Source organism: Sapajus apella, unplaced genomic scaffold (assembly GCF_009761245.1).
Source record: "Sapajus apella isolate SASKATOON/1434 unplaced genomic scaffold, GSC_monkey_1.0 scaffold134, whole genome shotgun sequence".
Lineage (NCBI taxonomy): Eukaryota > Metazoa > Chordata > Mammalia > Primates > Cebidae > Sapajus > Sapajus apella.
Window position 1 is genome coordinate 2,686,497 of NW_022437074.1, and position 16,279 is coordinate 2,702,775.

The 16,279-nt window shown below is 35.3% G+C and overlaps 1 protein-coding gene across 4 annotated transcripts in view; it reads left to right on the top strand.

Moving 5' to 3' along the window:
- GCC2 (GRIP and coiled-coil domain containing 2) overlaps positions 1–16,279 on the top strand; it is a 60,351-nt gene that overhangs the window by 15,964 nt on the left and 28,108 nt on the right. For all 4 annotated transcript variants that reach the window (XM_032263003.1, XM_032263006.1, XM_032263004.1 and 1 more), the window contains 5 exons: positions 6,911–7,015; positions 7,573–10,044; positions 10,742–10,814; positions 13,128–13,228; positions 13,405–13,503. In XM_032263003.1, coding sequence (XP_032118894.1) covers positions 6,911–7,015; positions 7,573–10,044; positions 10,742–10,814; positions 13,128–13,228; positions 13,405–13,503 — 2,850 coding nt within the window. The remainder of the gene's footprint in view (positions 1–6,910; positions 7,016–7,572; positions 10,045–10,741; positions 10,815–13,127; positions 13,229–13,404; positions 13,504–16,279) is intronic.

The window sequence follows — 16,279 nt, forward strand, 5'->3', positions numbered from 1 at the left end:
TCTTTTTTCTCTAATCTTGCCTTCTCGTTGTATTTCATTGAGTTGATCTTTAATCTCTGATATCCCTTTCTTCTGCTTGGTTGATGTGGCTCTTGAAACTTGTGTATGCTTCTCAAAGTTCTCATGTTGTGTTTCTCAGCTCCAACAATTCATTTATATTCCTCACTTAAGTTGTTTATTCTCGTTAGCATTTCATCAAATCTTTTTTCAAGGTTCTTAGTTTCTTAGCATTGGGTTAGAACATGTTCTTTAAGTTCACAGAAGTTTCTTACTATCCACCTTCTGAAGCCTGTTTCTGTCAATTCATCAGACTCATTCTTCATCCAGGCTTCTTCCCTTGCTGGTGAGGAGTTGTGATTCCTTGGAGGAGGAGGGGCATTCTGGTTTCCAGTGTTTTCATCCTTTTTGAATTGGTTTCTTCCCATCTTTATGGATTTATCTACCTGTGGTTTTTGTGGTTAGTGACTTTGAGATGGGGTCTCTGAGTGGACATCCTTTTTGTTGCTGAAGTTATTTTTTTCTGTTTCTTAGTTTTTCTTCTAACAGTCAGGCACCCGTGCTATAGGACTGCTGGAGGTCCACTCCAGACCCTGCTTGCCTGGGGATCACCTGCAGTGACTTCAGAACAGTAAAGGTTGCTGCCAGTTTCGTCTTCTGTTATCTTTGTCCCAGAAGGATACCCACCAGATGTCAACCTGAGCTCTCCTTTATGAGGTGTCTCTTTGTTTATACAGGGGTCAAGGAGCTGCTTGAGGAGTTGGTCTGTCCCTTATAGGAGCTCAAGTACTGAGCTGTGAGCTCCGTTGTTCTGTTCAGAGCTGCTGGGCAAGTACGTTTAAGTCTGCTTCAGCAGAACTCATAACCGCCTTTTTTTCCCAGGTACTCTGTCCTGGGAAGTGGGGCTTTTTTTTAATAAGTTCCTGTCATTCTGCTGCCTTTTTTCAGAGATGCCCTACCCAGCTAGGAGGTGGTAGCCTAGTCATAGTCTGCCAGCAGAGGCATTGCTGAGCAGCTGTGGGCTCTGCCCCGCTGCTGTGTGAACTTCCTTGTAGTTTTGTTTATAGGGGTATAGTTAGAACTGCCTCAGTAATGGCAGTCTGCCTCAGTAATGGCGCGGACTGTCTGCATAGTGGCAGATTGCCTCAGTAATGGTACATTGCCTCAGTCATTGCGGACTGTCTCGGTAATGGCGGACTGCCTTGGTAATGGTGGATCCCCTTCCTGCCACAGAGCTGGACCATCCCAGGTCCAGCTGTGCTTGCTGTGAAACTCTCAATCCAGAGCATTTCAGATCGCTGGTCTTTGTGGGGGTGGGACCAGCCAAGCCAGATCACCTGGCTCCCTGTTTCAGTCCCTTTTTTTTCAGCTGAACGGGCAACTCTGTCTCCCAGGCATTCCAGTCGCCGGTTGAAACAGCGCCCGGATTTGTGTGAGTTTTTATGCAGAGACCTGCTGCTCCGGGGGAAACAGCTGCGCTGAAGACTTATAGCGATTTTCCGCCTGGGAATCACCTGGTCTGTGGGCAGTAAAAATTTATTTGGAAATGCGGTGATCACTCACCCTCTGCGTTTTCACTGGGAACTGCAATCCAGAGCTGATCCTATTCCACCATCTTGGATCCTCTCCCCTCTTGCTAAGTTATATCCCTTTTTTGGCAAAGCACACTGGAAAAACCTATAGCTTTTAACATAACTTTTCTGTTCTTCACATAACATGTTAAAGTGTATGTCCTTACAAGTTTAAATTATTAAAATTTCTGGTAGACATATTCTACTGCATTAAAATACAATCTAGTTTCATTGCAAACCTCACACATTTGACTTTTAAATAAGGACTAAGAAACCTATTTCTCATATCAAAATTTGAGCTGCACAGTATTACAGTTAATTTTTATGCTGCTTCTAAATGCAAGAGGCATGAAAAAATTGCATGTTAAGACACTTGAATTTCTAGTCCATTTCACTGTTGTTAATTTCTCTTTTAACCTGAAATCAGATTTGTATTTCCTAAGAAATATTGTCCATTCTGTGTTTCTGATAGTTAAGGTTTTTTTTTAATAGCTGTTTGCATTTGGCCTGTACATATAGATCTCCTAAAATTAATTGACATAGACCAATCAGAAGTTTATATTGCAATACTTATATATAATGTGAAAAAATTAATTTCAAAATTCAGGTTGTTTTAACCAAAGTCATATGCACATAATATTTAAATAATGCTAAATTCTAAATAACTTATAATAACAAATAACTTCTGAAAATCATCTCTATATTTGTAAATAATATGCTTATACTGCTATTACCTGATATATCAGTGTTAGACATTTGTTAACTTCCTGTTACAACAGATGAAAATCTAGCTGTCTTTCATGACCCCTTCGGCTTTCCAAATGATCAGACAGATCAAATAATCTCTGATTCCTGGTACCTGCCTTCTAAAGCCTTCTGTCTTCCTGTACTTTTGGCCAGGCCTTTTGTGATGATCTTATGAACTTCTTCACTGCTTACCTGCATTGGCTCCCTGCTCTTTGCCAGGTCACATGTCATTCACTGGGTTAACCATCTTATTTTGGTAGAGCATATCCTTCTGTAGCTTCCTGAGAATGAATTCCTGGAGGTAAATTTTTGTGTTGTCTTGTATTTGAACATTCCTTTATTCTACTCTCATGTTTGAATTATAGCTGTAAATTGATACAGAACTCTGAATTTTTCTACATGTTTTGTTTTTGTTTTCTTAAAAAAGTTTTTAAATTAGTGTTATTTCATCTAAGAGGTTTAGTCATAGCAGTTCTCAGGCCGTTGCAGTCTCCCAGTGATGTCATCAGGACCCAGATACTCTTCATCTCTGTGTTCCTGCACCCTCATCCTGTGGATCTGAGAAATCAGGGGTTTTAGGTTTTAGCTTTTATACTGTCTGTAGAAGAAGAAGGCAAGAAAGAACATGTTGATTATAGAAGTTGAAGGGAGGCTGTCTAGAGTATGCCACAAAACTTTCTGGAATGCTCAACTAGATTTATATTTTCAATAGAGTTTTTCCTTTTGTCTAAGAAGAAATGTCATCTACTTTTAATTTTTCCCTCATTGCATTAAAATTTCTATTCTGATATTAAATATTTAAAAGAGCTCATTCTTGACATATGAATTCTTTTTTCATCTCATCTAAAGATTCAACAAGTTCTGTAATCTTTCTGAGCTAATAAATTCATACTGTCTTGGAGTTTACTTCTGCCTCCTTTGCGTTGTCTTCATTTCCTTCTAATTTAATTATTTGTGGTGTGATCACATGTGAACCCACCAAAAAGCTAAGATCTTAAAAATAATAGACATCTTCCAATGTAGCCCTCACACCCTTGATACTCCAGCCCCCTAGTTTCCCACACCCCAGGTAGTGATAATCCTGTGTTCTTCATTGCTTTTCCTTTCCTTTTATAAAGTTTTACTGCATTTATAAGTATCATTTTATCATTTTTTTATTTTAGTTTTTCACTTTACTAAAAGGGTATCATGTTGTTTGTAATGTATTAGAACTTTCTGTACTTACTGTTTTTCTAAAGCTCATCTGTATCACTGCATGTCACCATGGCTGCTATAGAGTATTACATTGTATTACAATAACACAATTCATTCAGAACTAGACATGGATGCCCAGGTTTATGCGGTGGAGTACAAGCACAATGAACCTTCTTTTATACATCTCCTTTATAAATTTGCAAAGGATTCTCATAAGTAAATGGGTGGAATCTTTGCCTCAAAAGTTACACATGAAGGTTCAGCCTCAGGAGATAGTGCCAAACCACTATCAAGTATTTGAAATAACTTCCACCAGCAATGTACAAAGGATACGGTGGATCCGTATCATCTCCAGCATTAGGTATTGTCATACATTTTTATTTTTGCCAGTCAAATTGGTGAAAAATGATAGATCATTGTGTTCTGGATTGAAAGTATTCTTTTTGTGTATAATATCCATTTTCTTTTTTCTTTTTTAATTTTTTTAATTTTTATTTTTTCAAGATGGGGTTTCACCCTGATGGCCAGGCTGGACTCGAACTCCTGACCTCAGGTGATCCACCCACCTCTGCCTCCCAAAGTGCTAGGATTACAGGCGTGAGCCACCGTGCCCGGCCAACATCCATTTTCTTTCTTTCTTTTTTTTTTTTTTTTTTTGAGACGGAGTTTTGCTCTTGTTACCCAGGCTGGAGTGCAATGGCGCAATCTCGGCTCACCGCAACCTCCACCTCCCGGGTTCAGGCAATTCTCCTGCCCCAGCCTCCTGAGTCGCTGGGATTACAGGCACGCGCCACCATGCCCAGCTAATTTTTTGTATTTTTAGTAGAGACGGGGTTTCACCATGTTGACCAGGATGGTCTCAATCTCTTGACCTCGTGATCCACCCGCCTTGGCCTCCCACAGTGCTGGGATTACAGGCTTGAGCCACCGCGCCCGACCTCCATTTTCTTAATGGGCCAATGGGTTTCCTACTGGTTTGTAGAATTTTTTAAAATATATATTTTATATAAACATATATTTGGTTGTTTATGTGTGTGGTAAAAATCTTCTCTCAGCTAATGGTATATCTTTCTAAGAGTTTAAAGCTTTGTTTTTGACAAATCTTAATCCATATGGAGTTTATTTCTTTATAATATGGTATGACATCTTTTTTAATATCAGCTATTTTCAACCTTAATTATTGAATAGTCTTTCTCCACTAATCTAGTATTATAATTAAAAACATGTTTGTGTTTGTTTCTGAACTTTTTCTTTGTTTTTTTTTTTTTTTTTTTTTTTTTTTTTTTTTTTTTGAGATTGAGCCTCACTCTGTCATGCAAGGAGTGCAAATGGCACAATCTTGGCTCCCTGCAACCTCCACCTCCTGGGTTCAAGTGGTTTTCCTGCCTCGGCCTCCTGAGTAGCTGGGACTACAGGCGTGCACCACCACACCCAGCTAATTTTTGTATTTTTAGTAGAGACCAGATTTCACCATGTTGGCCAGGATGGTCTCAATCTCCTGACCTCGTGATCTGCCCGCCTTAGCCTCCCAAAGTGCTGGGATTACAGGCATGAGCCACCACACCGAGCCTGAACTCTTTTTTTTTTTCTGTTCATTGGTTGTCTGTGCCTTTGCCAATACTATATTGTCTTTATTTTTTATGGCCTTACAATAAATCATGATATCTAGGAGAATAAGTCCTCTCTTTGTTCTCTTCAAAAGTATCTTGCTGTTCATGGTCTTTTACTTTCCCATATACATTTAAAATACTGTCAGATTCCATGAAAAACCTCATTGTGATTAATTGGAATTGCATGTAATCTGTAATTTTATAATTTCCTCTGTGGAAGGCCATCAGACATCTTTTGGTAAAGTTGTTTCTAGACTCTTGATATTCCTTGATACCATTGTAAATGGTGTCTTCTTTTTCTTTATATTTTCTAATTCTTTGCTGCTACTATCCAGAAATGAAACTGACTTTATTAGTCTTATATACTTTGTGAAACACTTAGTTTTTTCTAATTGCATATAGATTCTAATAGTTTTTTTTATATAAACAGTCATATCATTTGCAAAAAACTGTTTTTTAATCTTTATACTTAATGTCTTTATTTATTTTTGAGACAGAGCCTCGCCTGTTGTCTAGGCTGCAACAGTGATCCTCCCACTTCCATCTCCCAAAGTGTTGGGATTACAGGCATAAGCCACCACTCTTGGCTACCTCTTTTTTAAAGCTTTATTTTATAGACTGGGATCTTTAATACTATGTTGATTAGAAATAATGATAGTGTAGTAATGTTTAGTTTAGGATTTTTGCATCTAGATTTGTCATAAAATGTGTCTTTGATTTTTCCTTTCTGTAAAGTACTTGGATATTGGTTTTAAGTTATACCAATTTTATAGAATAACTTGGGGATTATTCTTGCTTCTTATTTTGATCTATTTCATTTGAGTTTTCATATTAATAGTTATTCATAATTTTCTTTAACTTTTTTTTTTTTTTTTTTTTTTTTAAGACACAGTCTTGCTCTGTCACCTAGGCTGGAGCCCAACAGAGCGATCTTGACTCACTGCAGCTCCCACCTCCTGGGTTCAAGCAATTCTTCTGCCTCAGCCTCCAGGGTAGCTGGGACTACAGACGCACACCACCACACCTAGCTAATTCTCTTTGTATTTTTAGTGGAGATGGGTTTTCACTATGTTGGCCAGGCTGGTCCCAAACTCCTGGCCTCAAGTGATCTGTCCACCTCAGCCTCCCAAAGTGCTAGGATTACAGGCATGAGCCACTCTATGCCTGACTTATATAGATATGCTTCCTTTTTCATTGTATTATTTTTTGGAACTTCTGTCTCTTCATCGGTTTTACTAAACAATGTTTATTTTGCTAGCTGTCTTAAAAGAACTGACTATTGGCTTGTTGATTTTTTTTTCCATCTCATTAACTTCTTTTATTTAACTTCTGCAGAGAATAATCTGTCTCTGAGGGAGGAAGGACATAGGTTATTTCTTGTTTACTCTCTGACTGGTCCCTATTCAGATTGTTGACCAATCCTCAATTTTTGAGCCCCACACATTACACCTCCCTCAACACTATCTGGTGCCTCCAATTCTGAGCATTTCAGTTCTGCAGAATATTTGCCAGGTTCTCATATGTGTTTCCTTATGTAGGTCCTTAGGCTATAGCTTTCTTCCTGCTTCTAATTCAGTTCATCCTCCTCCGTAATCAAGTTTTCCAAAAATGTGTTGAAATTTCTCTTATCCTTATATCTTTTCTCCTTTTCTCTTTGCTCAATATGTTCATACCTTTTAAAATCTCTTATTCTCACTTTAGTGTGTTTTGAAGAGATCAGGAGATAATTATGCATGTGATCAATCCACCATTTTTTTTAACCCCAGGCAAATAAATTCTGTTCTAAAATAGGCATTGACTGAACGTCTGGATGCTATTCTTTTGGAAAAAGCAGAGATTGAGCAACAGTGTCTTTCTCTGAAAAAGGAAAATACTAAAATGAAGCAAGAGGTTGAGGTAAGTCAGTATTTTAGTATTCTTTGCTTTTTTATTAACTTGTATACTGTAGTCATTATTTTTAGAGCTAAGACTTTAAAAAGCACCTAATCTAACATTTTATAATATGAACAAAGAAGCAGAGATTGAGATTTTAAAAGAAAAATAACTGAAATCATCTTAACTATACAGCAATAGAGGTAACATTTACTTGTTGCGTTATCTTTTTTTATAGTAATAATGCCATTCTTTAATAAAAGTGAAAAGTTGATTTTCACACATGACTAAACAGCATTATCTCTTTAGTTCTAGGATATATTCAGAGGCATGTTTCTATGTCTTGCCTCTTAGGTCTAGGCTAATTTGAGTAATAGATTAAATATTATAAATATATATTGTCATACTTTAGATAGGCAGAGCCTAAGGAGGATTACTGGGATATCAGTATCATATTTCTCTAAGTATATTTCTGCTCGTTTACTTTTCTTTCTACTTAGCTGTGGCTAATCTTTTTACTAAGGGCAGAGGCTTCTTTTGTCTTACTTAAAGAATTTATGTGTGCTTATTTTTTGTAATAGGATTCTGTAGCTAAAATTGAAGATGCGCATAAGGAGTTGGAACAATCACATAGAAACCATGTGAAAGAAATTGAAAATTTGAAAAATGAATTGATGGCACTACATTCCAGATACAGTGAAGACAAAGATAACTTACAAAAGGAACTAGAAGAAGCAATGAATAAACAATTAGAGCTTTCAGAACAACTTAAATTTCAAAACAACTCTGAAGATAATGTTAAAAAACTACAAGAAGAGATTGAAAAAATTAGGCCAGCCCTTGAGGAGCAAATTTTATATCTGCAAAAGCAATTAGACGCTACTACTGATGAAAAGAAGGAAACAGTTACTCAACTCCAAAATATTATTGAGGCTAATTCTCAACATTACCAAAAAAATATTAATAGTTTGCAGGAAGAGCTTTTACAGTTGAAAGCCATACACCAAAAAGAGGTGAAAGAATTGATGTGCCAGATTCAAGCATCAGCTAAGGAACATGAAGCAGAGATAAATCAGTTGAATGAGTTAAAAGAGAACTTAGTAAAACAATGGGAGGCAAGTGAAAAGAACATTCAGGAGAAATATGAATATGAATTAGAAAATTTAAGGAAAGCCACCTCAAATGCAAACCAAGACAGTCAGATGTGTTCTAGTCTCTTACAAGAAAATACGTTTGTAGAACAAGTAGTAAATGAAAAAGTCAAACACTTAGAAGATACCTTAAAAGAACTTGAATCTCAACATAGTATCTTAAAAGATGAGGTAACTTACATGAATAATCTTAAGTTAAAACTTGAAATGGATGCTCAACACATAAAGGATGAGTTTTTTCATGAACGGGAAGACTTAGAGTTTAAAATTAATGAATTATTACTATCTAAAGAAGAACAGGGCTGTGTAATTGAAAAATTAAAATCTGAGCTAGCAGGCTTAAATAAACAGTTTTGCTGTACCTTAGAACAGCATAACAAAGAGATACAGAGTCTTAAGGAACAACATCAAAAAGAAATAACAGAACTAAATGAGACAATTTTGTCAGATTCAGAAAAAGAAAAATTAACATTAATGTTTGAAATAAAAGGTCTTAAAGAACAGTGTGAAAACCTACAGCAAGAAAAGCAAGAAGCAATTTTAAATTATGAGAGTTTGCGAGAGATTATGGAAATTTTACAAACAGAACTGGGGGAATCTGCTGGAAAAATAAGTCAAGAGTTTGAATCAATGAAGCAACAGCAAGCATCTGATGTTCATGAACTGCAGCAGAGGCTCAGAACTGCTTTTACTGAAAAAGATGCCCTTCTTGAAACTGTGAATCACCTCCAGGGAGAAAACAAAAAGTTGCTTTCTCAACAAGAATTGGTACCAGAACTTGAAAATGCCATAAAGAACCTTCAAGAAAAGAATGAAGTATACTTACTTAGTCTCAGTCAGAGAGATACCATGTTACAAGAATTAGAAGCAAAGATAAGTTCTCTTACTGAGGAAAAAGATGATTTCATAAATAAACTAAAAAATTCTCATGAAGAAATGGATAATCTACATAAAAAGTGTGAAAGGGAAGAAAGATTGATTATTGAACTTGAGAAGAAAGTAGAGCGAACAACCCAGTACAACAGTGAACTAGAGCAAAAGGTAAATGAATTAACAGGAGGACTAGAGGAGACTTTAAAAGAAAAGGATCAAAATGACCAAAACGTAGAAAAACTTGTGGTTCAAATGAAAATTCTCTCTGAAGACAAAGAATTATTGTCAGCTGAAGTGAAGTCTCTTTATGAGGAAAACAATAAACTCAGCTCAGAAAAAAAACAGTTGAGTAAGGATTTGGAAGTTTTTTTGTCTCAAAAAGAAGATGCTTCCCTTAGAGGACATATTACTGAATTAGAAAAGAAACTTCAGTTAATGGTTGAAGAGCGAGATAATTTAAATAAACTGCTTGAAAATGAGCAAGTTCAGAAGCTATTTGTCAAAACTCAGTTGTATGGTTTTCTTAAAGAAATGGGGTCAGAAGTTTCAGAAGACAGTGAAGGGAAAGGTGTTGTTAATGTCCTACAGGCAGTCGGTGAATCCTTAGCAAAAATAAATGAGGAAAAACACAACCTGGTTTTTCAATGTGATGAAAGGGTATTAGAGTTAGAAAAAGAGATTAAGTGCCTTCAAGAAGAAAGTGTAGTTCATTGTGAAGAACTTAAGTCTTTATTGAGAGACTATGAACAAGAGAAAGTTCTTTTATGGAAAGAGTTAGAAGAAGCCCAGTCAGAAAAAGAGGCCCTGCAATCTGATCTTCTAGAAATGAAGAATGTTAATGAAAAAATAAGGCTTGAAAATCAGAATGTTTTAATTAAAGTTGAGGAAGTATCTCAAACATACAGCAAAAATGAAATCCACAATGAAAAAGAAAAATGTTTTATAAAGGAACATGAAAGCCTAAAGCCATTACTAGAACAGAAAGAATCAGAATTACAAGATATGAGAGCAGAGTTGATACTATTAAAGGTACTATTCATTTGAATTTTATTATTTCAAATTAATTCTTAGTTTGATTCCAAAATATATACATTAAACATTTTTACACCTTGACATTAAAAGTAAATTTTTACCATTTAAGCTCAAGCGACAACTTTCTGAAAAGTGCATTAAACATTTCCATGTTGTATGTCCATTTTATTGCATTCATTCATTCATAATTTTAAAATCTTGAATTTATAGAAGAGTAAATGATTAGGGGTTTTAATGTCTTGGTCAAAAGTATTTGTCGCTAGCAAAACTACAACTAAAATGAAAAAAACTTGAATTTCATTCTTGTGTGATATACTTAGTTATCTTTTGTAAAGAGCACTTTTACACAAAAGAGTGACCTGTTGTATTGCTAAAATTTTAGGGTTTTTCTTTAAAATTAAAGATTAAAAATCATTTAATCTTTTATTACATATATATTAGATGGATCAAGTTGTTTATCTTGGCCTTGGTTACTGCTTTTTTTTTTTTTTTTTTAATAGTAAATGCCATATGCATGGTAAGGTCAGTATTAATTTTCTGGTCTAACAAGGGAGAATCTCTTAACCAAATTGCTTTTTGTAGGAATTCTCTTTGATAATGATTATCTTGTGCTTAACATGATGGCCAGTTCATCATGGAAAATCAATTCTGATTCTGGTTTTTATTTTGTGTTTTTTCCCCCTATAAAATCTAGGATTCCTTAGCAAAATCACCTTCTGTAAAAAATGATCCTTTGTCTTCAGTAAAAGAGCTGGAAGAAAAAATAGGTAACTATGATTCTACATATGTTGACACAATTAATTAGATTGTTATTAGTGTTAGAATAGATTGGGAAATACTATAGCCAAATAATGAGTTGTAAAAAATACACTAAGTAGCTGTCTTTTCCTCAAGCTCACATTCTTGCCCCTCTGACATCTGTTTGCCTTCTCTTTCAAAAGTGTTACTTTCTATTGTTTAACCCAAGCAAGATTGGTGTGATTTCATTTATAAATGGTTTCCTGATTTATTTTGAATTTTTCATTCATTTAGCAAACTTTATTTAAATGCCCAACTGTTCTAGACACTGGTGATAGAAAAGTGGTTGAGGTACTGCTTAAAGATCTCACTGTAATTACAGTAGTTTGAAGTATGGACAAGATACAATATGGACAGCATAGGAACTTACCTATTTTGAGTTAGGAAAAGCAGCATAGAATAGGGTTTTCAGTTGAGTCTTGAATGAGAAATTTTACACAGGAACAAATATATTCTAACAAGAAGGAAGAACAGGTGCTTATATGTTGACATATAACATATATCAAGGCGCATACGAGGAAGTTCCTGGAGAGGTAGGAGCCTGATCATAAACACACTAGTATGATTGATAGGCAGAGGAATTAGGACTTTATCTTATCCATTTATTCCTCATAGTAACATTATGGGATAGCTCTTTTATCCCCATGTAAAGATCAGGAAATGAAGACTTAGAAGTATGTAAAGTGCTGATGATCACTCAATTTACTCACCTATTAGATTAGGGTAAGGGAAGTTGAAGAGTTTAGAATGACTCCCAGTTGTATATAATGGGTGATTGGGGCAGATTGGGATGTTCAGTTTTAGAAAAATTAAGTTTAAATACCAGTTCAAGTACAGATGTCAGAATGCTATGCAAATCTGGAGTTAAGAGGAGAGAGCTAGGCTAGAGATAAATATTTGTAAACAGCAAGCATTAAAAGCCAGGAGATTGAAATCATCAAGGGAGTATAGCAAAAAGATGGAGACCAGAGACAGTGCTCCATTCATGTAAAGATAGAGTCAACACAGAAATTGAGAAGGAGCAGCCTATAAGCTAAGAAAACCTGGAGTATAACATGTCTTAAAAGCTAAGGCAAGTAACATGGAAGTGAAAGAAGTGCTTCAAGAGGGAAAAAGTGGTTAGCCATTGCTAGTGCTGCTGATGTAACAAATAATATGAGTACTGAGAACTGACCACTGCCTTAACCAACGTAAAGGTCAGTTTCTATGACATGCTGGAACCAGAGCTTGATTGCAGTTGGTTCTAAAAAAAAAAAAAAAAAAAAAAAAAAAAAAAATCGGGAAGGCAATGTTTGAGAGCATATATATACAACTCTTTCAAGGGATTTGCTATAGGGGGAAAAAAAGAGATGGGACAAAATCTAGAGGGGCAGTGTGGTTTAATATTTTATTTTATGGGAAGAATAAAGCATGTTGAGATGTTTCACCTGTCCCCTGCTCTCTTTAACTGCTTTCTCTATTTGTTCCTGGCCTTAATTTCTTGATGATAATTTTTCTTGTTGCCTGTTTATAAACTTTTGGAAAAAATCCACTAGAAAGGGGAAAATTATTGCTGCAGAAGGAAGAGGGAGAATTGTTGTTCTGATGCTTGAGTAGGTGAGGAGACGTGGGATGAAATGCAGATGTGGAACGATTGGCCTTTGCTCCACACACAGGCACTTCACTGTGGCAGCCAGAGGGAAGGCACAGGTGCAAGTAAATTAATAGGCCAGGACAGAAATTCAGATCATAACTGAGTTTTTAGAAACAAATATCAAGAAGTCCTGAACTGTGGAGTTCAAATAGGGTAGGTAGCTAAAGAAGTTAAAGGAGAGATCAATATTGGTTAGGTAAAACATATTACAGGTTTAGTCATGAAAATCAGACCCACCAGCCAAGAGGAGGAATGCACCTATGGAGCATAAATGTTTATCTTTATCTCATATCTCCAGTACTTGATCCTAATTTGCACACTGTCACCTAAAGTCCTAGCATAACTGCAATTCCAGGAAATCTAACGAGATGTCCTAGAAGTCTCTCCAATTCCTAGAAACTTATAATATGGCTAGAAAAAACTAGACTATTTTGGAGGATTAAAGACAGTGGAAACTTTTTACATTGTTTGCCTCACATAATGAATAAGCTTTTACTTTTAAAAATATTAGTGTTTTTGCTGCTTATTTTAATATCAAATTACCAATTTTGTGTTCCCAGATAATCTATTTCTAGGGCTAAAATAAGCAAGTCATTTGAATTTTTTTCCTTTTGAGTTCGTATATAATCCATTTATTTTCTATTTTTAGAAAATCTGGAAAAAGAATGTAAAGAAAAGGAAGAGAAAATAAATAAGATAAAATTAGTTGCCGTGAAGGCAAAGAAAGAACTAGATTCCAGCAGAAAAGAGGTGAGCTGACTTTAAAAATGTAATATTCGGGAATCTTATATTTTAAAAACCCATGAGTTTTTCTATCCATTAAAAAAACAAAAAAATCTCTCAAGTTTAACTTTGTATTCAAAACAGACTCCTCCCCTCAAAAACAAAACAAAAACCTCTTTAATTTTACTTTATGTTTATAACAGACACAGACTATAAGGGAAGAACTTGAATCTGTTCTGTCAGAAAAGGACCAGTTATCTGCTTCCATGAAAGATCTCATTCAAGGAGCAGAAAGCTATAAGGTAAAAAATAGTCATTTTAATACCAAGTTATAATCATAACTTCTAAGTTAAGAAATGTACTGGAAATGTAAAATTATTGTCCATAAAACAATCACCTTGTATTTTTTAGTAAATATTTATTGTTTTTTGGTGCAATGTAGTAGAATCCTAATAACAAGATTTTAAAGTGGTTAAGTTTTAAATAGTGCTTTTTTTTTTTTTTTTTTTTTTTTTTTAGACAGTGTCTCCCTCTGTTGCCCAGGCTGGAGTGCAGTGGCACAATCTTGGCTCACTGCAACCTCTGCCTCCTGGGTTCAAGCAGTTCTCCTGCCTCAACCTCCTGAGTAGCTGGGGCTACAGGCGCAACATGCCCAACTAATTTTTGTATTTTTAGTAGAGACAGGGTTTCACCATGCTGGCCAGGCTGGTCTCGAACTCCTGACCTCATGATCCGCCCACCTCGGCCTCCTGAAAAGTGCTAGGATTATAGGCATGTGCCATCATGCCTGGCCTAAATAGTGCCTTTAAACTATTGCTTCTAAAAATAAAATTTTGTTTTTGGATTTCCTAATCAAATCAGTAACAAAAAGACAGCTATTACTACTGTAATTATTTAATATTGTTCTGGCCAAATGAATAAACCTAAAGCTTAAACAAGGTGAAGTGTTGTTATTTGGAGGTAATGTACTTGTTTACCGTAATAACATGAAAATGTATTACTAAAACTACAAGAATTTAAAAAGTACAACAAAATCACTGAATGCAAGATAAACATCACTACATTTCTTCAGGTACTCATTCTTTCAGCAAATATTTATAAGGCAGACTTAAGTTCTGAGTTCTAGGGCAGGTGGTGATCAAGTTCCTATCCTAAGTTCGTATCCTCTTAAGACTTAAAAAATTCCAATAGCAGTGACAGACAAAAATAAAAGATACATACTATGTAGAAAAGTAAGGTGGGTAATGAGCTGTAATCAGGCTGGATTTTATGAAAAAAAGAAAACCCCACAGCAGCCATAAAATCCAATCTTAGGAAGCACTTAAATGATAAGTTTTGGCACTTAATGAAGAAAACTTATATAGGATTACTGAATATTATTTGAACCATTAGTTCTCAGATTGGTTTATAAATTCTAAAACAATTTCATTAAAAATTTTAGATTTTTTTTTGGTGGGATCTTGACAGTTATTCTTAGTTTGAAGTGAAAAATAAACTAGCATGAACAGCTAAATTTTTTGAAAATGAAAAAAATAACATCCTACTCAGATGCTAAAACTTCGCACAGTTACGGTAATGTGATAGAATTCTGATGTAAGAATGGTACAGATTAATGGAGCAGAAGAGATAGATACTTCTGCATAATGACAAGTAGTTGCCAGGCTGTCTTCTAAGCACTTTACACATCTCAATACACTTAATTCTCAAAACAACCTCAAAGTATATTACCATCAACACTTTACAAGTGAGGGCTCTGAGGCATAAAGTCACAGACTCAAATTTCTTAAGAGACCTCAGGGTCACAGAACAAGTAACAGAGCAGAGCTGGAATTTGAATTCAGGCAGTGGCCGATCTATTGTTCCATCAACTAAGCTATACTATCCCAGTAAAATTTGAAACCAAAACCAATGAAGAAAGAAATTCCTTCTAAGGAATTAGGTTCCTGTTTCACTTCACATATCAAAATATATTCTCGATAGATTAAAAATTTTGTGAAAAATATTTTCTAAAAACCTAGAATGAAATATTGATCCTTTAACTGACTTCTGGATACAAAAGGCTTTTTCAAACTTTAAATACCTAAAATAGTTTAGGCCGGGTGCAGTGGCTCACGCCTGTGATTCTAACACTCAGGGAGGCTGAGGCGGGTGAGTCAGTTGAGGCCAGGAGCTTGAGATCAACCTGGCCAACACGGCAAAACCCTGTCTTAACATGCAAAATTTAGCTGTGCATGGTGGCACATGCCTGTAGTCCTAGCTACTCTGGAGGCTGAGGCACGAGAATCACTTGAACCTGGGAGGTGGCAGTTGCAGTAAGCGGAGATTATACCACTGCACTCCTACCTTTTATTTTAATGAATTACAAAGGAAAAGATTGATAGATTTAACTGTTTGAAATTGATATGCCTAGTCTACCTCTGGAAGAAATTAATAGATAAAAGGGCCTCTTAAAATGTAAAGAAGCAAGTTCCTCATGTAACTTGCTCTTATGAAGAAGCCTGTATATAAATTTAAAATGTGTGTTTTAATAGATTTGTAAGATCTTTATAAGCATACTCATTCTTTGTCATTTTATATGTAAATTTAAGTTTTCAAATTTCATTACCATATTTTCATATGTAATATGAAATGTATGAAAATATGTATAAAAATATGACAAAATTTAAGGTAGAACCAGAGGGGCTGAAATGTTTAAAAATGTTGATCATTTTTAAAAACACATGTAACTAATCTGTATTAGCTTCTTCAGGGTATATCACTCTAAAGATACTGAGTAATTTTGTAGTTTTTTGATTTAGCTAGTTTTTTCAGTGTTCATATCACTTGTAATAACTTGTTTTAGTTTATTAAAAGCTCTGAACACACAGGTGTCCTGGAGGGACAATAATTTGTAATTATTTAGATTTTTAGAAGTTTCTTCCCTACATAAAGAAAGTAGACTCTTGTATACATGGCATTTGTTTTGTTCCAAGACTCCCCTTAGGAATAATACTTGATTAAAATCAGAATTTCCATAGGGAGCCATTATTTATTAGAATCAGCCTTGGCATAGCAATTCAGTTTTTATAGCTATTGACA